The 22,318-nt window shown below is 38.1% G+C and overlaps 10 protein-coding genes across 10 annotated transcripts; 5 read left to right on the forward strand and 5 right to left on the reverse strand.

Moving 5' to 3' along the window:
• Nucleotides 1-1,007: 1,007 nt before the first annotated feature.
• ERG5 (C-22 sterol desaturase) lies at nt 1,008-2,582 on the forward strand (the record flags this gene model as incomplete). The annotated part of the gene is made up of 1 exon (XM_043191829.1): nt 1,008-2,582. One exon carries the CDS (start codon nt 1,008-1,010, stop codon nt 2,580-2,582), a length of 1,575 nt encoding a protein of 524 aa, XP_043048801.1.
• Nucleotides 2,583-3,109: 527 nt separating this feature from the next.
• On the reverse strand, nt 3,110-4,096 carry BGL2 (glucan 1,3-beta-glucosidase; the record flags this gene model as incomplete). Its single annotated transcript, XM_043191830.1, has 2 exons — nt 3,110-3,970; nt 4,034-4,096. The coding sequence occupies 2 exons, from the start codon at nt 4,094-4,096 to the stop codon at nt 3,110-3,112; spliced, it is 924 nt and encodes a 307-aa protein (XP_043048802.1).
• Nucleotides 4,097-4,922: 826 nt separating this feature from the next.
• On the reverse strand, nt 4,923-6,035 carry KQ657_001018 (putative methyltransferase; the record flags this gene model as incomplete). The annotated part of the gene is made up of 1 exon (XM_043191831.1): nt 4,923-6,035. One exon carries the CDS (start codon nt 6,033-6,035, stop codon nt 4,923-4,925), a length of 1,113 nt encoding a protein of 370 aa, XP_043048803.1.
• Nucleotides 6,036-6,313: 278 nt separating this feature from the next.
• BFR1 (Bfr1p) lies at nt 6,314-7,732 on the reverse strand (the record flags this gene model as incomplete). Its single annotated transcript, XM_043191832.1, has 1 exon — nt 6,314-7,732. The coding sequence occupies one exon, from the start codon at nt 7,730-7,732 to the stop codon at nt 6,314-6,316; it is 1,419 nt and encodes a 472-aa protein (XP_043048804.1).
• A 1,012-nt stretch (nt 7,733-8,744) lies between these two features.
• Nucleotides 8,745-9,590, forward strand: IDI1 (isopentenyl-diphosphate delta-isomerase; the record flags this gene model as incomplete). The annotated part of the gene is made up of 1 exon (XM_043191833.1): nt 8,745-9,590. The coding sequence occupies one exon, from the start codon at nt 8,745-8,747 to the stop codon at nt 9,588-9,590; it is 846 nt and encodes a 281-aa protein (XP_043048805.1).
• A 492-nt stretch (nt 9,591-10,082) lies between these two features.
• On the forward strand, nt 10,083-11,294 carry LAB5 (putative lipoate synthase; the record flags this gene model as incomplete). Its single annotated transcript, XM_043191834.1, has 2 exons — nt 10,083-10,089; nt 10,147-11,294. The coding sequence occupies 2 exons, from the start codon at nt 10,083-10,085 to the stop codon at nt 11,292-11,294; spliced, it is 1,155 nt and encodes a 384-aa protein (XP_043048806.1).
• Nucleotides 11,295-11,590: 296 nt separating this feature from the next.
• On the forward strand, nt 11,591-13,912 carry HOS3 (histone deacetylase; the record flags this gene model as incomplete). The annotated part of the gene is made up of 1 exon (XM_043191835.1): nt 11,591-13,912. One exon carries the CDS (start codon nt 11,591-11,593, stop codon nt 13,910-13,912), a length of 2,322 nt encoding a protein of 773 aa, XP_043048807.1.
• A 778-nt stretch (nt 13,913-14,690) lies between these two features.
• BEM3 (Bem3p) lies at nt 14,691-18,188 on the forward strand (the record flags this gene model as incomplete). Its single annotated transcript, XM_043191836.1, has 1 exon — nt 14,691-18,188. The coding sequence occupies one exon, from the start codon at nt 14,691-14,693 to the stop codon at nt 18,186-18,188; it is 3,498 nt and encodes a 1,165-aa protein (XP_043048808.1).
• Nucleotides 18,189-18,268: 80 nt separating this feature from the next.
• TOA1 (transcription initiation factor IIA large subunit) lies at nt 18,269-19,410 on the reverse strand (the record flags this gene model as incomplete). Its single annotated transcript, XM_043191837.1, has 3 exons — nt 18,269-19,146; nt 19,359-19,365; nt 19,405-19,410. 3 exons carry the CDS (start codon nt 19,408-19,410, stop codon nt 18,269-18,271), a joined length of 891 nt encoding a protein of 296 aa, XP_043048809.1.
• A 472-nt stretch (nt 19,411-19,882) lies between these two features.
• Nucleotides 19,883-21,496, reverse strand: KQ657_001025 (uncharacterized protein; the record flags this gene model as incomplete). The annotated part of the gene is made up of 1 exon (XM_043191838.1): nt 19,883-21,496. The coding sequence occupies one exon, from the start codon at nt 21,494-21,496 to the stop codon at nt 19,883-19,885; it is 1,614 nt and encodes a 537-aa protein (XP_043048810.1).
• Between the last annotated feature and the right edge of the window lie 822 nt (nt 21,497-22,318).

Genomic DNA, 22,318 nt, shown 5'->3' on the forward strand with positions numbered 1-22,318 from the left:
AGTGCTTGCATTATGCGTAGTTGGGCGGTACAACTCTTAAATGTTTTAAGTGCTATATTTCAACGAAAAAGGCCGGAATATTACAAATGCCAGCATAATCTCCTACACAGATAAGAAATTGTTTACGATTGAAAAACGACTTGATTAGACCAAAATTGTGGAACGCACGGTATTAAACGAGACTATATTTATAGCAGTCGTAATTACTATTTTGAACGAAGGTATAAAGGAGTCACTTAGTCACGGGTGCAAAACTATCGCTTGATAATACGAGAAACCGTTTCTCGGCTCGACAGCAAACTGTTCCGAGAAAAGTAGCAGGTCAAACAAACGCGCGTCCTACAGATTAAAGAGGAGATTAATGGATGAGGTATGGCCAAATCATAAGTGCGTCAGTTACAAACTTTTTTCTCTGACGGATGTATACGATTTGTGGTTTGAAATTATTGGCTGATGGTTGGCGTAGACCATGATTACAACCGATGTTTGTTATTGTTATTCTAGGAAGGTAGTGTATTTTGTACCAAGAGATGAAGTCTACTTATCTCCTGATGTTATATGCACACAATTTGAAAAGGTAGTAACATGTTCGTAGCAGTATTGTTGCGATGTGAATAACAGACCAGCATAATAAGAACAAGCATAATCATACAGCATGTAGACGCATTGCTTATGGAGATGTATGGAATAAGAAATGTACGATATGTAGCATAAAAAAAAAGAATAATTCGAATAGACAATAGGAAAATAAAAATAAAGATAAATCTACTTTACGTGGTTTAATTCCGCTAAATCCGCAACGCAAGGTACTCTATACGAGTTGGGGCATCCCCCGAGGTGCAAGAAAAAAAAATTGCGTCGTATAGTTTACACATACAACTTTCGTATCCTGCATTCCCTTATATCTTTTAATATAAGCACCATTAGCTACGCCAATCTATTTTTTTATCTTTATAATCTTTCCTTAAAAACATAGCGGGTAATTTTTAATTACATCTTTCTATCAAATGAGTGTGAACGTCACATCGCCGGAATATATAGCCGGGGGGCCGGCTGCTGAGGTTGTTGTCTCCAATGGTTTAGTCAATACCGTAATCCAATTTCTTAGTTCAATGTCGTGGTTACAAGTAGTGGTTACCGCTATTGTTTTAGCAGTGAGCTATGATCAAGTTAGTTATCAACTTCAAAAAGGTTCTATTGCCGGACCCAAATATAAGATATGGCCCATCATTGGCCCATTTCTTGAGTCGTTAGACCCCAAGTTTGAAGAATATAAAGCCAAATGGGACAGTGGGAAGCTTTCATGTGTTCTGATTTTCCACAAGTTTGTTGTCATTGCCTCTGACAGAGATTTGAGTCGTAAGATTTTTCAATCTTCCAAATACGTGAAACCTTGTGTTGTTGATGTTGCAGTTAAGATCTTACGTCCTTCCAACTGGGTGTTTCTTGATGGTAAAGCTCACACCGATTATCGCCGTGGATTGAATGGATTATTTTCTCAAAAGGCTTTGGAAATCTATATCCCCGTCTTGGAAAAGAATATGGATCAATATTTGGAAAAGTTTCTTGAGTATGATAGTCCAAGAGAATTCTTCCCTGAGTTCAGAGAATTGTTGTGTGCCTTATCGTTAAGAACCTTCTGCGGTGATTATATCACCCAGGAACAAGTGGCAGAAATCGCAGACAACTATTATAGGGTCACCGCTGCTATGGAATTGGTCAACTTCCCCATCATTATCCCATACACTAAGACTTGGTATGGTAAAAAAATTGCTGACGAAACCATGAAGGTGTTTGAGAAATGTGCTGCCAAATCGAAGCAATACATTAACGAACAAAATGGTAAACCCCAATGTGTTATGGATGAATGGATCTATTTGATGAAGCAAGCTCGTGAACAACAATCTGAAGACCCTGAATCCAAATTACTTGTCAGAGAGTTTTCAAACAAAGAAATCTCCGAAGTCATTTTCACTTTCCTCTTTGCTTCTCAAGACGCTTCTTCTTCTCTTGCATGTTGGTTGTTCCAGATTGCATCCGATCGTCCAGATGTCGTTGCTAAAATTAGAAAGGAGCAATTGGAAGTGCGTAACAATGATCCTTCTGTCCCTCTTTCCCTTGACTTAATTAACAAGATGACCTATACTAATGCCGTGGTTAAGGAAACATTGAGATATAGACCTCCTGTTATTATGGTTCCCTATATGGCTAAACAAAACTTCCCTGTCACCGATTCTTATACTGTTCCTAAAGGTGCCATGGTTATTCCTTCTGTTTACCCGGCTCTTCATGACCCTGAAGTGTACCCTGACCCTGATTCATTCATTCCAGACAGATGGTTGAACGCCACCACGGATATGGAAACTCGTAATTGGTTAACCTTTGGTACCGGTCCACATTTGTGTCTTGGTCGTATTTATGTTCTCATGTTGTTCACGGGAATGTTGGGTAAGTATGTCTTGAATGCTGATTTGGTTCATCATAAGACGGAATTGTCTGAAGACATTAAAGTTTTCGCCACCATTTTCCCTAAGGATGATTTGATTATGGAATGGCATAGACGGGAGCCTACTGCAGCTTAACCAACAGTCCACTGTTGTTTTGTTTTATTGGATCCTACTCGTTCTATGTTATCATCACTATATATTTATGTTGGAAGGTTGTCAATCCACTCTGTATTCTCATTTATTTAGGCCGTCAAAGGACTTGGGTTCCTCTTATAGATTAGCTATCCATATCCAGACATTAATTTGTTAATTTTTAAACCACTTAGCATTTATTGTATGTCATCCAATTAACATATTTATAGATATAACTCCGCCCAATTCTGGCGCACTACCCTATTGTATACATGTACGAGTATATAGCAAGATGTGATGTTTATTATCTAAAAACGAAATAATAACGTAGTACGCATAACAGATGGGAAATGTGTATACGCATGTAGACATATGTAGACGTATTTATACGTACATGCATAAAAAAATAGATAAAAGTATTATTCTCTCATATGCATGTACTTATATATACGATATTCAATAACTTTGGTATCGGGAAATGAATTTATAAAACGGAGAACCTAGATGGCTGAATGGACATTATATTTAATTTAAAAATCACAAGTCAAAGAGTACTTCAACTTGTAATTTGCATCGAAAACACCCCAGTGCTTTTCAACATCAGAGATACCAGAAGTGTCAGGCTTCCAAGCTTCATCAAAAGCCTCAAAAACGGCAACATTCACACCCCAGCCTCTCATAGCACAGATAGCCTTTTGCCAGTAGGTCTTAGCGTTTTCAACAGATGGTTCGGCACTTTCAAAGTTAGTACCCTCAGTTGGCCAACCAGTTTCACCAACCCAGAAAGGAATATCAGTAGAACCTTTAGTAGTTTGAATAACTTGTAAAGCTTGCATGATATCATCAAAGAATGAGTAAGAAGAGTTTTGTTGAGTTTGACCTTGCCAGTAAGAGAAAGCATTGGCAAAGACAAAATCGGCTTCCTTGATGGCTGGTTGAGCCATACCATCAACCAAAACATTCCAAGAGTCGACGGTACCGACTTGAACAGAGGAGTAAGATTTACCATCTTTATCCTTGATTCCTTTCAATAAGTCTTTTATTTCAGAAATCTTTTCAGCCAAACCTTCACCGGTTAAATCACCTCTGTACATGGCTTCAGATCCAACAGTAAAGTATTTGACAGTAGAAATAGAGATGGTTGGCAAGTAAGTGGTTAAGGCATTCTTTTCGGCTTGGAAATGAGCGTCATCGGTGGGCCAAATACCCAACATCAATTGGAAACCAGCTTTTTCAGCAGCTGGACCAATCGTTTCCAAAGTGTTACAGTCAGAGACAGCATAAGTCTTGACAATCTTTGAATAACCTTCTAAAGTTTGGAAATCGGTGGCATATTCAGAGGCTGACTTACAGTTACCACTGTTATCTTGAACACCCAAGTTAAAGGCAAGCTAGGAGTAGGTATGTTAGTAAAAATGTTTCAAATGTATAAGACAGGAAAATCGTTCACATACATCACCGATAGCTGATACGGAAGATACAGCAGTAGCGAGTGCAATCAAGGTAGAGAACTTCATGATTAATATAACGATCGACAATCAATGAAACTTTGATGATAAAAAGAGAGTACGAAGAAGAAAAGATCCATCATATAAATTTAATAAACATTATAGCCGCCATATAGTATAGGTAAAAATTGGAAGACAAGAAGGAAGGAAGGCACCTGGCTCCAACAAGAGATTGATGCCACAAAAAGAAAAGCGACATTGCCCAAAACAGATTTCCGACGGCACAAATCTGCTTTCCGGGCTTAAAATGGGTTATATACCGATATGGGCTTATAAAGTGAGGAGATAACACCTTTATATGCCGTAATTAACGAGTTATATACCGCCTTGTGTGGATGTTTGAAAACTTTTATCACGTGGTGGTCTGGCCGGAATTGCAGCACATAAATAAACAAAAAAACAAAACAAACAAACAAAAAAAAGAAAACAACACTGGGAATGAATCTAAATATAGAAGCAACTTGAACGGTGATGAAAAATACGCTAGGGTTATATAATTTACGTGAATATCCTGGTCTGGAATCCCCTTTATACTATTTCAGGTAATAAGAAACGTTACTACTACGATCTAAATGTCTATGTAGAGAAATCCAGTAACTAAAATACGCTGCTCCACTATGGCTAACGCCTAACTAGGGTAACAGCAGCAGCACTATATTAACTGTAAAGGTTCAAAATTATGTGATATGTTCTGATCAATTACTTAGTTTGTTACTGTATTTTCGTTCCATTACCATACCATAAGTCACACTAACTGTGGGACTAATTTAGTGCGCTACCATTAAATTTCACGTGATGATGTCCCTTTCTGTTGCTGCAAATATCTGCTTCTTAATCAATTCCCTAGACAGCGAGTTAATGCAATGAAAACAGCATCTTCTACACGGGCTGCTGTTGGAACATTAATCCTACCATCAAACAATTGACTCACAGAGTCTATGGAACTCAATTGCGAGTCTGCCTTCTTCAAAGCTTCCAATTCTCTATCATTCGAAAACACCAATAAAACTCTGTCTTTGCTATTAGATGGTGGTTTCAGTTCTGTAGATACAACTGAGTTGCCAAAATAGTCTTGGCATAAAACATGCAATGAGCAAGTATAACCATCTTCAAATCCAGAACCTGTGAAAACCGCACTAAGCAGCCTAGCATGACGAACTTGATATCCAAATGTTCCTTTACATCCTTGAAATCCGTATGCTTCAAGAGGACTCACGACTTTCTTATTTGCAATGTCAACAGTGACTCTTACATTAACAGGAACATCCTGACCAACTAATTCTAAGGGTTCTTTCTCTCCAATGTTCACATATTTGGTAACACTTAATTTTGAACCTTTGACCTTCTTTCTCTTGTTCAGGGTTTGTGGTGTTCTTTTAGCAATTGTGAGGCCTTCTTTGAAACTACGATACACCTCATTGTTCGACATGAATGGTAACATTGATATTTTGGGAAGCTTCTTAGCTACTCCAAACTTATTTTTATATTGGTTTTTGGCAAAAACCGTTTGAACAAGATATGGAGGTGTGACAAAAAACTGCAATAAAGTTGCAAAGAGGACACCGTTATCAAATGTACGCATATCCTTTAATTGAGGCTCATTATTAACATTTTCATTAGAAGCCACTTTTGAATCCATCTTCTTGGTTTCTTCATCGTCATCGAACTTAAGTTTGGTTCCACCTTTATCTCCCTTTAGCACCACACTGGAATCGTAACTTTCTTCTTTCTCATTGGGAACATCTATAATTACAATCTCACTCACGTTGAATGTTGCAGCAGCTTTGGCTACCTGGTATGCTATATGGGTCACATGTTCTAAGTTGGCAGCATTAGTACGCGATATTATAGTTGATGGAATTGCAAGCGATACTTGTGGAGATGATGGCTTTCTACTGGGCTTTTTCACAGCCTTTTCCACCACTTCTGTCTTTTTTTTAGCTGCCATCTCTTTTTTTTTGCCTATTAACTAAAAAGCAATCGATGCTGTATTGTCAGTTTAGTAGTTGTAGGTATGGCTAGGTTACCGATGGCCCATCGCTCTATTAATTTTTCAGATTAGTCAAAGTACACGACTTGTAATAATCCTAAAAACTGCTCAAGGTAAGGACATATCTGTATATATTGGTTGCCAAATTTCTTTAATTAGCAAAACTACACCCATATATAAACAATGCAGTTCAAACGCACAATGGCAGAGTTCACGGTTAGTCAATTGATTCTAAATTAGTTCCCGTTTTCCTCAACAGCAGCTTCTTCGGAAGGTTCTTCAGTGGTTTCTTCCGAGGTTTCTTTTTCGTCTGCCTTCTTTTCTTCTTCAGCTTCCAACGCAGCAAGCTGGGCCTTGGCTCTTTCCATATTAACCTTGGTTTGCTCTTCTTGTTTGTCTTCCAAGGCCTTCAAAGTTTCCTTCAATACTTCGATGGTACCTTCAACATCTTCAGATTTGGTTGGTAATGGAATAGACAAGTTTCCTAAAGCAGCAATGACTTCTGGGTCAACAGTGAACTTAGTCTTGTTCTTTCTTTGTCTGTTGGCCTTCTTACCCTTAGTACCTTCAAAGAAAGCGACAGTTTCTTTTTTCAAGACAACAACATCTTCTGGCATTTCAACCTTACGAATGGATTTGTGGGTATTGATTTCACTAGCACCGTTAGCAGTGGAAGTTGATTTGGGAGCAGGCTTAACATATGCTGGATCAAAGTAAGCCAACAACGTATGTATGGAGTTGATTTCTTGAGTGAAAGCAGGTACAGAAGCTTCAGACAAAAGCTTCTCAGCAACTTCCTTCTTCTTTTGTAACTTTTCTTCTTGTTCACGAGCCTTGTTTTCTTCTTCTCTCTTCTTACGTTCCGCTGCTAAGGTAGCACGGAACTTATCCATTTCAGCATCGAAGTCAGCTCTCAACTTACGGATTGCGTTAAACTTAGCATCCTTCTGTTCTCTAAGTGCAGCTCTCTTCTTAACAAATTCGGATCTTTTAGTGGAAACGGACTTATTTTGTTCGTTAATTTCATCCAACTTCTTTTGGATTTCTTCAAAACGTGCTTGAACTTCCTTATTTTGCAAACCAGACAATTTCTTCTTCAATTCGGCAATCTTTGTCTTATCAGCATCAATCAAAGCTTGTTGCTTTTCAATGGCACCAAAATCCTTACGTAACTTACGCAAGCTAGACATTTCCTTAACAAACTTACGTTCTTCGGCCAATTTCAAAGTACCAGCATCAACTAAACCATCCAAATAGTCAATACGTGCGTCAATGTCAGCAACAGATTTGAAACTGTTTTTGGAAGTTTGTGCTTGGATTTCAGCAACTTTTCTCTTCAAACTTTGGTCAACTTGCTTAATTTGATCATTAACAGCATTACGTTCAGTCTTCAAACTAGATTGTTTAGAAATCAACAGTCTTAATTCAGTTTGTAATTCACTACGGGCTTCAGCATGCTTTGGATCCATAGTAGTCTTATCAAGTTGAGCAGTCAATTCGTTACTTGCCAAATCTAATTGGGCGATTTCCTTTCTTAAAGCTTCAATTTGCTTCTTGACAACTTCATCATCAGGACGTTTAATGAACTTTCTGGGAGGTTGTTGCTGAGACTTAGAAAAGCCAGCAGAAGAAGAAGGAGCATCGGAGGAAGACATCGTTCACGGGTGGGGTACAGTCAATAGTCTTTAAACTAGAAGCGAGAATAATAAAAGATGATCAAATATCAGTTAAGTAGATCAGATCAAACTAACGATTTCAATTATTAGATGGTCAGTATGAAATATTACAACACAACAACAAAAGAAAGAAGGAAAGTAGTGCAAAACAGTTTTAGCTGTGATTACCGTAAATATTCCAGTAAATTACTTTATCAATGAATCAATTGGCTAAGTGGAATCTTTTCTAATTTATTAAGTAGGAAAGGGCACCGTTGGCATTCAAAAAATTTTCAACGCAGATTGAGAAGCTTTGTGTAATAAAAGTCCAGAACAAATCACTATTGTTTACGTAATCTGATCTTTCTTTGAAGTCATATGTGCTGCTTGGTAAGTATGCAAACTTAATGAAGAATTATGGCCCACTTAAATGCTTGAAATTGGATGCACATAAATTATAAGCGTATATAGGAATCAAGCTAAGTTAATGAAAATTAGTCATTATCGTTTGAAAGGCTGAACCTAAAACAAATCAGTGATGATACTAATTACCTTTTTAGGTATATCACGTCATTTTGGGTCTTTTGATGCCTTTGTGGTATCTCGTTTAAATCATTAGAGTATTCACGAAGTGATACCATGGTAGCGCGTTTGCATGTTTTATTTCGAAGATACATACCTTCACCTTCATGATCCGTTAAAAAAAACTGCTACCAGCGTATGTAATTGTATATCTAGTACCGATTTTCTTAATATCCACGGATCAATCTGGATCTGGTGGTTGGCTTATATGGGTCTCAAATCCATGTGCCTATATATTTCGTTCCGCTACAATGTGGCACAAAACGCCAAACGAGTTGAGGTGGAAAAATCAACTCAAACCATCATCTCAATTCGTATTGGATCTCTTATCACCTAACCATACCACAGCCGTGCCTAAAAGGTCAGAGTTAAAACCATTAATTTATATATTCAGCAGAATATACACGGGAGTAAGTTGTTGACGATAACAATGTCTGAATACGAAAACTTGGTTAAGAGTTTGGACAAGTCTGCCATTCTTAGCAAATGGTCTGAGGTTACACCATTAGAACAGATTTCTGGGATTCCACGTTCTGCGGGCTCAGAATCTTCATCTGCCGATGAATTCCTTGCTGGACACGATGAAGAACAAATTCGTTTGATGGAGGAATTGTGCATTGTTTTAGACTACAATGATGAACCAGTTGGTGCTGGTACCAAGAAATTGTGTCATATCATGGATAATATCAATGAAGGTTTATTGCATCGTGCTTTCCTGGTTTTCCTTTTCAATGAACGTGGAGAATTACTTTTACAGCAAAGAGCTTCTGAAAAGATCACTTTTGCTGATATGTGGACTAACACTTGTTGTTCCCACCCTTTATGTGTTCCTAGTGAACTTGGAGTCTCTGAAACAAAGCGCGATATTAATAGTTTGGAAAATGCCGTTGCTGGTGCAAAAGTAGCTGCTCAAAGAAAGCTTGATCATGAGTTAGGTATTGCAATCAGGGATGTTCCAACTGAAAACTTTGATTATTTAACCAGAATTCACTACAAATCCCCAAGTGGAGCTAAAGACAGTAAATGGGGTGAACATGAAATTGATTACATTTTAATTTTAAAGACCAAGAATGATATTCCTTTGAACCCAAACTGGAATGAAGTAAGAGACCATAAATGGGTCACTGCTGATAAACTCCGGGAAATGTTTGAAGATTCATCTTTGGTCTTTACCCCATGGTTCAAATTGATTTGCCAATCCTTTTTGTTCAAATGGTGGGATAATTTGAGTGATTTGACCCAATTCCAAGACGATACTATTCACCGGTTGCTTTAAGAGTGAGTGACAACTACTTCCTTGTATTATTTTCTTGAATTATATTACTTTGCTCTTAATTGCATGATCCCTTTTTTGCATCTACTGCGTCATGAACTTACTTTCATTCTCTCATGACTCCTATATATGACTCGCTTATATGGCTCGTTTATATGACCTTCTCATCTTAGCATAGACAAATGCTTATTACTTATTATAAGTACCAACTGAGTCACGTGACGGAGCGAAGGTAAACTCTTTGAACCAGAGTCAACTATATATGACTCTGGTTACCCCGGCGTGTCTTGTTCCGAAAAAATAAGAAAAGACTCGTTCCCGTATTGACTCAGGCTCCGATTGCCGTTTTGGTACGCACTCTTACAAATGGCAATGCGTTAAGAAGATGGCCTCATAAAGGAGAAGACTGCCACTCCACAAAAATTCAACTACTGCTAATACTTAAGTTGTGTGATATATACATACATTTAGTAGAGTCTATTTTATACGTAAATAATGATTCGTGCCTTAGGAAGAAGACGCCAAGTCTGTGGGTTTATAAGAGCTCTCTCGACTTCAGAACGAGCCACAGCAGCAGCAGCAACATCATCATCAACATCTAAAACAGGAGATAGTGGTGCCCCTACTAAGAGAAGACAGAGAACTTTATTCTCTGATACGCTCAATCAAGGACCAAGTTTTGAAGATTTTGTTAATGGTAAAGCCCAAGATATGATAGTTGACCCATTGGAGGCAGCACGGTCTGATCCGGATCAGAGACTTCCCAAATGGTTAAAAGTTCCCATTCCCAAAGGTAAACTGTTTCATAATGTGAAAAAGGATGTTAGAGAACTTAAGTTAGCTACTGTTTGTGAAGAAGCCAGATGTCCAAACATAGGAGAATGTTGGGGTGGGAAGAAATCTGAATCTACAGCCACTATTATGCTTTTAGGTGATACTTGTACAAGAGGATGTCGATTCTGCAGTGTGAAGACTAATAGAAAGCCTTCTACACCCGATCCCAATGAGCCTGAAAATACAGCTGAAGCCATTAAAAGATGGGGGTTGGGCTACGTTGTTTTGACCACAGTCGATAGAGATGATTTAGTAGATGGAGGAGCTAAACATTTAGCTGAAACTGTTCGTAAGATTAAAGAAAAAGCTCCTCAAACATTGGTTGAAGTTTTAGGTGGAGATTTCCGTGGAGATTTAGAAATGGTTAAGATCTTAGCTAATAGCGGACTTGAAGTTTATGCACATAATATGGAAACCGTCGAAGCATTAACTCCACATGTTAGAGATCGTAGGGCAACCTACAGACAATCCTTAGCAGTGCTTAGAACTGCTAAAGAATTCAAACCTTCATTGGTTACAAAGACTTCATTGATGTTGGGATTCGGAGAAACAGATGAACAATTAATCCAAACTCTTAAAGATTTACGTGAAGTGGGTTGTGATGTTGTAACCTTCGGTCAATATATGAGACCTACAAAGAGGCATATGAAGGTTGTTGAATATGTTACTCCTCAGAAGTTTGACTATTGGAGAGACAAGGCTTTAGAAATGGGATTTTTGTATGTTGCATCTGGTCCATTGGTCAGATCGTCTTATAAAGCTGGTGAAGCATATATTGAGAATGTCATTAGAAAGAGGAGACACAATGTGGGAGAAACACCCAGACTTCTGGAAGTAATTTCTCCCAATGTTTTCAAGTCTGATAATGTATAGCATTATTATTTGTATATATCCAAGGTATAATACCTTCTTACTCAACCTGTATATCCAGTGCCATATATTTAGATTTAGATCAAGTATTGGGTTGGTGTTGGGGTGTTCCTGTGTTCGGGTATTGTGGTGTCCGGGTGTCGAATCATGAAACACAAAGGTCTCAGAAAATCACTAAATGAAATCAAAAGGGATACAATTACAACTTTATATATAGAAAAATTACCACCAATCATACGTATCACATTTATTGTTGATACTGTGTCTATTTATAGATGTATCATATTTATTGAACCATAATGAGTAATCTTAGAGAGAAACTAGAGAAGGAAAATGATAGTGAAGAGTCACTCATATCCCAATTTGAAACCACCTTAACCTTTAGACCAACATCAAACGCAGACTATGGAGGTGGTGGTGATGGAGGTGATGATATCACGATCGACCAGACCCAGGACTTCAATGTAACCTCTATGAACTACACCAGAGATGTTAGTATTGTTGGAATAGAAGAATTGGAGGAAGAGGAGTTGATGCTGGAACAAATCCCAAAGTTCAAAACAAGAAATAGATACAGCTTACTCCCCAATTTAGCAACTAAGGAATTCAAAGATGAAAGGGATTCAATAAGAAGTTCTTCTCGTGATGGGTCACCTTCTTTATCTTCATATGGTAATTTGGATTCCACCAAATACAAGGATATCTTAAGGCCGTCTCCATTGATTGATATCGCATTGGAACGGTTCCATAAGGCCTTCGATTTGTTTCTTGATTCCAATCCTCATATCAAAAGTGAATCACCCCGGTTTCGTAATGAAAAAGATCGGACTTTGGTGGTGTTATCTCCGTATTCTTCCGAACATGCTTTTGGAAGACTGTGGGTTTCGAAATCTTATTTATCAACAATCTTTGAACGTCCACAACGATTACTTGCTTCGTGTCTTGGTATTTCGGCTGCATTGACCATGTTCCCCTTTTTTTATCAAATTATTAACTCCACTAAAAGAGGGTCTCTATTTTCTCCTCATGTTCGTCGAATCCACGGTAAAAACTGGCCCAAAAAATTGGTTGAACTTTGTTTAGAATCTCATGATAAATTGTTAGATGATGAAATAGAAGTTCCGGAAGGTTGGAATGCTGGTGATATTTATTTAACTCCGAAAACCATCAATGCTATAGAAGGAGTTATAGGAACAATCGAAACAGCCATTGATAATGTCATTGGTAACATCAGCAGTAAAGATAATTATGATTTGGCATTTGTTGTAATTAGACCTCCAGGTCACCATTCACATGCTTGTTTACCAAGTGGATTTTGCTTGTTGAATAATGTTCAAATAGGTATCGAATACGCTGCTGATAAATATAAAGTCAGTCATGTTGCTATTTTAGATATAGATTTGCATCATGGTGATGGTTCACAAGATATTTGCTGGGAACGTGCAGGGTTTGCTGGTGATTATGGTAAAGATGATTTTCAAGATTTAGATGAAGATGAATTGCGTAATAATCCTAGAAATGATTATGGGAAACGTACGGCTGGTTATCCTAAAGTTGGATATTTTTCTTTACATGATATTCGTAGTTACCCCACGGAATTGGGTTATGCCACTAGAGAAAACATTAAGAATGCTTCCCTATGCATTATGGATCATGATTTAACCATTTGGAACGTTCATTTACAATCATGGGCCACTGAAGATGAGTTTTATAAGCATTATCTGACGAAATATGTTGCTTTGCTTAATCGAGCCAATCAATTCTTGAATACTGCAAAGAAAGAATATGAAGCTGCGTATCAAGAATATTTGACAGATTTAGCAAAGTACAACAAATATCTTATGAAACCTCATCTATATGGGAATCAAAGTATTAAACGACCTGAGATTCCTCAACCTTTTAACCCATTGATTATGATATCTGCTGGATTTGATGCTCTGGAGTATGAAAACCCACAAATGCAGAGACATGGGATTAATGTTCCCACATCATTTTATGCAAAGTTTACTAAAGATGTTGTTAAATTGGCCAAAATTCATACCAACGGGAAAGTGGTTTCCTTTTTGGAAGGTGGTTATTCCGATGGAGCATTATCAACAGGAATATTTTCTCATTTAATTGGGTTAACGAATGACGATGATATTCAATGGAATGAAACTTGGGGTAGTCAACAGGTTATGAAAGAATTATCCAAAGGATGTAAGAAAAACTGGACTCCTTATAAGAATCCTAATGCTGAGATTACTGTTTGGGCTAATGAAGTGATCAAATTAGGTAGAGCAATGATGCCTAATGCAATTTTACCTGCGAATTATATTTATCACTATGAGCCTACAAATTCAAAATCTTCAGGGATGACAGCTAGTTCAATTGGAAGTGGGGGTGGAGGAACTGCTTCAGAAAGAATTGGTTCTAATAATTCTTTACAGCTGCACTCAATGGTTGGATCCAAAGATCTTGTCAATCCACCACCAATACACAAGATGGTTAAGGAGATTTTGGCGGATGGATCCGAAGCAATTGAGTCAAGTCCTATTAAAGCTGATCCTGAAGATTCTAGACGAATAATTAGACACACAAGATCTTATTTCAAGAAAGTGAACAACGGTAAAGACAGATAGAATAAGATTTTAGTAGTGTATATAGGATTTATAGAATGTACTATACTTTAACTGTTGACATATGGGGAAAGTTTAATAGATATAGTCGTATAGTACGAATCGTATCGTATGAATCGTATAGTACGAGTTGTTGTTAATAATTTGCTCGTGCTTGTAATCTCCATGCATAATGTGTTAAAAAGCAAGTATATGTAGGTTTCCTTAATAGGCAGTTTGCTAGGTGAAAAGAGACATGAACACAAGATCTGGTAGCAATCTCAAGCCATTCCAAGCGATACATTCAATTAGAGCCGTAAAAAGCAACATGAAAGCATGTGAATTAATGCAAAACAATGTCGATTTCTAAAGCTCATATGTTCAATTTTATACATATTAGAGACAACCCATGGGTAAGAAGAAAACGATTGATTGTTTTAGCCGTACGTATTTCTTCACCATTTCTTAACACGAAGAAGTCCACGTACATTGAAATGATCTATCTGCAGGATTGATGTTTTGGGTAGCGCGGGGAAGTAATTTGAGGAAGCCTTAACGAAGAAAGTACGCAATAAAGTTGACCAAAACCTCAGATGAAATAAGTTTACTACATTCCATTTAAAAGTATTCCGTTAACAATTGGCATTGCGAACCAGCCTTCCCAAAGGCGTGAACGTGAAAGAAGATATTTGGGAATTAGTATAGAGATCCTTGTCTGTACAAATTTTCAGGGGCTTTAATTATTGTTATCGCATGTATTATTAGATCGCTTGACGTATCACCACTTTATATTAGGTTAAACATGAGTGGCAAAATAATACCACGAGACCGAGAGATTCATCTAGACGACAAGAGTAATGAAATATGCGATGATGAAGATGCCGTGATTTCAGAGTCATCCCCCACACGCAATGGAGGAGTATATAATTTGACTGCTAATACGGTGTTTGGTGGTAATAATAGCAAGAATAATGAGAACGACCATGTGAGTCCAAGTGATCCATTATTTGATAGAGCCAATATAAATGATGCAGATTTCATTGAGATGCTTATAAAAGAGAACCAAGAGCTTAAAGCGTTACAACAAAAGCACCAAAGACAAATCTTGATGTTGAATTCCAGAATAGAGACTTTAGAATCTTCAACGTCGTCAGAAAGTCCTTCTAACAACTTATCCAAGAAATTAAGCAACCCTAAAGATGAAACATCTTCATGTTTCAGTGAGCAACGTTCGATAGAAGAGCCGAAGAATGATGATATACCCCAGAGATCAGAAAGACGAAACCATCTCAACAAGACTTTACCTATGGCACCATCATCAACATCGATTTCTTCCATAGTTAGTCATCCGCATACTATTGACTCTTCAAGTATACTATCAGAGGGGACTAAGTCTAACTTGGCCAGTGAGAGTTCAGAGATGCTTTCTTCCCCTATAGATACTACTTCAGGGTCGGGTATTATGGATCGTGCGGTAAATACTGGTGGTATTGGTGCTACTACTGCAGCTTCATCAGTGAAAATGGCCGCAGTATATCAAAATAAACTGATCAAGAATAGCAGTACCTCAAGTATAGGAAGTGGAAGCGGAAGTGCTGGTTCAACATATAAATCCAGACTTAAACTACCCGCAACACTACAAGCACAAGGACAAGGACAACAATCTCAAGCACAACAGATATCGAAGAGAACTCTGGATTCATCAAATGGATCTCAAAGCAAGTCAATTTCCACACCACAACTACCATCACTGCTGGTGATGAACTCCATAACTACACCTCAACAACTGCAACATTCTTCTCGCAACTCTTACAAGAGATCGTCATCAACGTATGCTGATTCCCCACAGGGAGATAGTGTGACTCCACAAACACCTCGCCAACAGAATAAGTATTACCACGATTCACCACCAATTGTTACACCTTATGCTAATTTTCAGACCAATGAGAAGCCTATTTTCAAGTCACCGGAGAGACCTTCTTCGACAGCTGATGGTAATCAGCAACATCATCACCATTTGGATGTGGGCTCTAAATCTATTGGAGGTTTCCTAAGTCGACGGAGAAGAGGTAACCTGACAACAGAGACAATACATTCTGGGATAGGTAGTTCTGGCACTAATGAGTTACCCCGATCTCCAACCAAGAATGTCCACACACCAGCAACGCAGGTAATTCTGGTGTTCCAAAGTTTAAGCGATCGTAAAAGCATACCCAACTCACCTGAGAGTTTAGCTGTCAATAGTAGACATGATCTTCACGGAACAGACGTTCACAGTTATATTTCATCTCCATTACCTAATTCTTTTCAACACAATCTTTCATCACCACAACGAAGTTTCCTGACCGACACTGAAAGCTCTAAAGGGGGGTCAGAGAGTTATACCAAGAACAGCAATCGAAGTCAAACATTAGGTACGTTCTCAGTATTGAACAATAGTACAAAGGAAGAAGACTATTCCAAGTTATTTATCAAGCCAGAAGATTTTGGGACCATTATGGTGTCAGCTATCAGTACACTTTCCTTAGGTAAGAATGAAGAACCCCACTGTATATTAGGGGCCGTTGATAGATCAACGTCAAAGGAAATGTGGAAGGTTAAGAAGAATTATATTCAACTCTTGGCTCTTGATAATGACATCAGACCTTCACTTGGATGTTTTGGCTTACCACAATTACCAGATAAATCGTCCTTCTATTCCAACATTCCCACCAAGGTTGACATGCGGAGGATCACCATTCAAGATTATTTCAACTCCATCTTTGTCATGCCCCATGTCCCCCATCTGGTGTTGTATGCACTTTGTTTGTTTTTATCGTGTGATATCGTTAACCCGTTGGATGATTTCCGTAGTGGCTCTGCAAAGGAAGGGTACCTTATTCGGAAGTATAAAGGGTTTGGAACGTCTTGGAAAGTTCGTTGGTGTCAAGTTGATGGTCCTGTTTTGGAAGTGTATGATTCGCCTGGGGGCACCTTGGTAGAACTGCTTCAATTACAAGGGGTTTCTATAGGAAGACAAAGTAATGACTCAGTTGCTGATGAAAGAGGATATCGCCATGCGTTTTTGATCATGGAGAGTACCAAATCGACCAAATTATCAAGTTCTAAGCATTTTTTCTGTGCTGAAAGTGATACCGATAGAGATGATTGGATAACTGTGTTGTTGCAATATGCTACTACTCCCGGCGGAGGTGATTCATCCTCATCATCTTATTTGGAACAAGGAGGAACCTGTTCGTCCATGCAAACACCCACTAGCAAATACGATGGCGGAGGAGGAGTGGATGAATTAGATTATGGGGGGTATACGCAAGGGTCAAGGCACAATAATAATCTTGGAACGTCGACACCAACATCTACGTATGAAGAAGCATTAGTAGCTGATAGCTCCATGTTAACCACCAATACGACCGGTACCGGTTCAAGTACCGGTATGACTACGATGGACGAGTCCAAGGAACGGAAACAAACTTCTAATTCCAGCAAGATCCGATCATTGTTCCCCTTCGGTAAAGCTAGTCGGAATCATACGTCCGATAGTGTTAGCGCGACTGGAGGAGGTGACGATACACTAGTGCCATCTGATGGGCCACCACTGAATAACTCTCATGAGATTGACTATTACTTGAAACAGATGCAACTAGACGACCAAATGGCCAAGGCTATTTTTGGCAGAGAAATCGACTATGGATATAACCTATCAAGTGGAGTGTTCTACAACAGAAGCATTCCCAGTGTTCTCAGTCGATGTTTGATTTACATGAATAGAACAGGAGCCATTTACGAAGAAGGGATCTTTAGATTGAGTGGATCTGCTTCTACTATACGGCAATTGAAGGACAAGTTCAATAAGGAGTACGACGTGGATCTTTTCCAAACGTCCTTGAAGCCTGACATTCATACCGTGGCTGGGTTATTCAAAACATACTTGCGAGAATTGCCATCACCCATCTTTGGCTTGAAGGCGTACTCCAAATTGAACTCCTTAGCCCATTCAGGCAAATCAGACAGGGACATTGCTATTGAGTACCAACACTACATCAATACGACTTCAGACATTGAAAAGTTGAATTACGATGTGTGTTACGTAATCTTCCGGTTCCTTCGAGAGGTGATTGCCCAATGCCGCAACAACAAAATGAACACAAGAAACATGTGTATAGTGTTTGTGCCGACATTGAATGTCTCGGTGGAAGTGTTGATCCCTTTTCTTGTTGATTTCGAGTGTATTTTTGAAGGGGGTGTTCCTATTCCGGATTCTCAACGGGAGATCTTGGACGTTAACATCCCCCTGTTCTAAGGGGGGGTAGCCTCGTCATAATGAAACAATTATCTATGCGTAATAATAAATAAACAATAATATTTACGTACGTACTTAATTTACCATTCACACTCACCAGTAGCTTTCTGAAACACGTAATCCTTACCATTGATATTAGCAACACCTTCTTTCAAATTGGACTTCCACTTGTTTTTGACTCTTTGAACCTTGTCGTACAAACAAAGCATGATTTGACCCTCTTGGTCTGCATCTTCATCGTCACTCTTTTCACTTTCTAAACCTTCATCTAAATCAGAGTTTATGTCGTCCGAATCGTTAAATATATCTGAATCGTCTTCGTCGTCATCATCGTCATCCGGTCCATCGTTCTGCTTTATTCTCTTCAGTAGTAATTGTTTCTTTTCGGCAATAGTGTGTTTCTTCAAACCCTTCCACAAATCACTGGCCTGATCGGTTTCAATGGTGAATTCAAACGTACCATCTGTTTGAGATAAGTTGGGAAGCATTAATCCCCCAGTGGTGTCTACTGATGGAATAATAGTCGGGATCTGAAGACCATTGTCTGATGCTTCTTCTGTCAATTCGGGTGCAACATCATTGTTAGTAGCATAGGATAATTCAGGCCCTCCCAATAAATCGTTATTGTTATTAATATTATTATTGTTGTTGTTATCATTATTATTATTATTATTAATACTGGTATTATGATTGGTGGTATTTGAAGTTATGGCATTTATATTGGTGTTCGGGTGTTGTTCCTCATCTTCCCACCCAAACTTTGCTACTTTTGATTGGCTTAATTTATCACACCAGATTCTTCTTAACTCCTGAAGAGTAGATTCATCAATACCACTATTTTCAAAATCTTCTCTTGATCCACTAATGACTTCCTCTATGACGTATTCATAGAGTTTGGTGGCTTGGGCATTAGACATGGTGGGGTAAAATAAAACTTGTCCAATTGAATTGGGGGACACTGGTGGGGGTCAGAACGTCAAAAAATCAATCCAGATAGAACTGTTCTTCAGCTGAAAACGTTCTACAATCTATGATTAAGTAATGGTGGTTAATTGTGTTGAGTTTCTACTTGAGGTCGCAAATTTTTATACTCTACAAATGTTACACAAAAGTGGGCCACTAGGTTACCACCATTTGAGTTTACACTTTTATTTCAACTTTTATATCTACTATGACACTTCTATTATTGATATTATCATTATCATCTATGTGTTACGGTCATCTTTAAAGAATTGCTCTCGTATGTTGACTACTGCACACACGTTATTACCCACGCGTTCTACGCATAGACTATTACCCATATTTTGTCAGGCTCCCCATGCCAAACCATTACTTTAACGACTGTTACATACTATTACGTACACTAACAATTCTTGTATTATTCTCAATTCATACGGAGGGTACTCCACTATACTCTATTAAATTATGGGTGTGAGCCTTATTGTATCAACGCTTCTATATCACCGGTGTTTCACTCTAAGAACTACAATGCTTCAATATGTTACATAGTAAACATAAGGCTACGCAGTACCACCAATCCAACCAAATGCACAACTAATGGTAGTATGTACTAGAATACTGTTATTATAGTTATTTGTACAACTATATGTTGCATCAACAGTTTGTGCCGGTACACGAGTATTTTCTTATACTACGCTGTATATTCCTCAAACTATACTGAATTATAATTACTTTCACAGTTGCTTGGATTTAGTCCCACTGACCATCTGCATTAACCTTTTAACTTCCAGTTGAGACCTTTCGTATTTGGTTTGTAATGATGATACCTTCTCGTTCCATGTAGCTTCACGAGCTTGAATTCTTTGAGCTAATTTCTTGGAATACTCACTATGTAAGAAATGCTCAATTCTCTTATTATTACTTTCCAATGCATCAACTTCACGACGAAGATTCTCAACAGTCTTAGCATCATTACTAAATTCAGCATTTTGTTGGTGCAAGAAATCGACCCTCTTAATTGCATCCACTAATTCAACTTCTTTTTCATGTAAAGCTGATTTAACAGTATCAATTTCATTTTCTAATTTTGATACTTCGGCTTCAAGGTCGGCAATTTTCTCCGATTTAATAGAAAGCTCACTATAAGCATGTGTATTCTTTTCCAATAATTTTTCTTCACCAGAAAGTAATTGAGATATTTGTTCATTCTTGGAATCAATGGTATCTTGCATTTGTACTTTGGTTTCAACAAGTTTTTCAATATATAAATCCTTTTCATCCATTTGTTCTTGTAATGTAATCGCCGATTGTTCTAATCGAGAAATGGTATCTGATTTTCCCTTCATCTGAATAGAGTAATAATCAGTCATAAACTGAAAATTATCTAATAAATGCTTGGAAATCCCCACATCATAAGCAACTTGTTCTTGAAGTATTGAAATGGTTTCCTTTAGTTTCTGATCATTAGATACTTTGTTTTCAAGCGCAGTCATAAATTCCTCGCTTCTATCAACTGATGGGGCTTTAACTTCACTAATTGGAGATTCAAAATCATAAACATCCTTGGTAATCGGTGACAAAACCATATCATCTTGTTCACCACCACCACTACTATTATTCTTTATACCATTTGATATTTCAGGTTCTTCAATCTCAATGGTTTTAGAAGCAGCTAAACGTACTTCCTTGTCATATTGGATTTCATGAGATTGATCATTAGTATCACGACTTTGTCCCTTTCCATAATCAACGGTTATATTCTCCTTATCGGGTTCATTCAAATATGCTGCCTTCGTGAGGTCTCTATCGGTATATTCCATTACGTTAGTGCGAGTAACATCTTCTTCTCTTAAACTAGGATCAAAATCTATAGGATCAGGGATAGTACCTTGACGATTAGTTGGTGATGATAGCCCGTCAAAATCCAGATCTTCGTGATTAGGAGGGCTCATTTTAGGGATCTTAGTTTTCAGTGATAATAATCTTTTGACACTAGGTTCAGTGTTAGGAGCAGCAGGATCACCGTTACGTTTCTTACGATATTTTTCTAAAGGAGATGATCTGGTACTGGAGCAAGAAGATTTAGACATTTGAGGATGTTTAAAGTCCTCAATATCTAATTTTGTTCCTCCCACCACTTTATTCCGTGAAACAGTAGCAGATTTGGAGTTAAATATCGTGGATCCTTGTAACGGAGTAACGGAGCCTATTTCGGCGGCACTATGAGGTTCTCCGTGGCGAGAAATATGTTTTGAATGCAATCCATGAGGATGAGATCCTAGAGATGCACCTCTTTGAGTTGAAGAGCTCAAAGACGTGAATGATTTATGATGATCAGGAGTACCCATTTGGAGGAGAAACAAGTAATTATCACAACCACAACTGTCAGTATAACAATTATATTGTGATCAGTAATAAATTGATTGGTATGATGAGCGGATCACGATCAGTATTCTGAACTCAAGTTAGTAGTATAGTTATCGTATTATAAAAGGAACTAATGTTATGTTTACTTTGGGGCACCAATACTATATTAATTTTCGGCTTGTTATATGCCGGATATGGACGAACTTTTATGGCTGCGAATACGTGGAATCGTGTTTCGTACCAATTAGTGACTATTTTAGCGGGGGACTACATTTTAGGTTGTTTGATGAAAGGCCTCCGTACTTAATGGTTAATGAGTATAAAGAAAAACTATAACAAAGATAAACGATAATAAAATATAGCTACACGGTTTGCAGACAATGTTCCGCATAAAATAATCAATCAACCAATCAAGCAAAAAAATAGGGTGGAGCTAAAAGGGAAGCTCACGCCGATAAAACACCAGTAAAAAAGACATATTTAAAAGTAAAACAGTACACACCGCTGCCGGCAAGCGGGACTGGAAATGGAAACAAATTTTAGACGCGAGGACTTTTGTTAATAGAGTTTAATAAAACCTATAAGTAGTAGTGTTCTTCTTCTATTCTCACTGTTGAAAGTGAGCTTCGTATAACGATAGCAGTGGGTATATACTGGTGCCCATGGATAGAAGGTCCCAGTATAAAGCAAATACTGTCTTTTGTGAGTGTATGGGCGCCTCATTTCAACGTGCGGTTCGCCATATGTAAAATAGGTTCTTTCGCAGTCGTCATAGGCTTTAAAGGGCTATGGCCCGTTTTATA

Source organism: Scheffersomyces spartinae, assembly GCF_019049425.1.
Source record: "Scheffersomyces spartinae strain ARV_011 chromosome Unknown scaffold_13, whole genome shotgun sequence".
Lineage (NCBI taxonomy): Eukaryota > Fungi > Ascomycota > Pichiomycetes > Serinales > Debaryomycetaceae > Lizanozyma > Lizanozyma spartinae.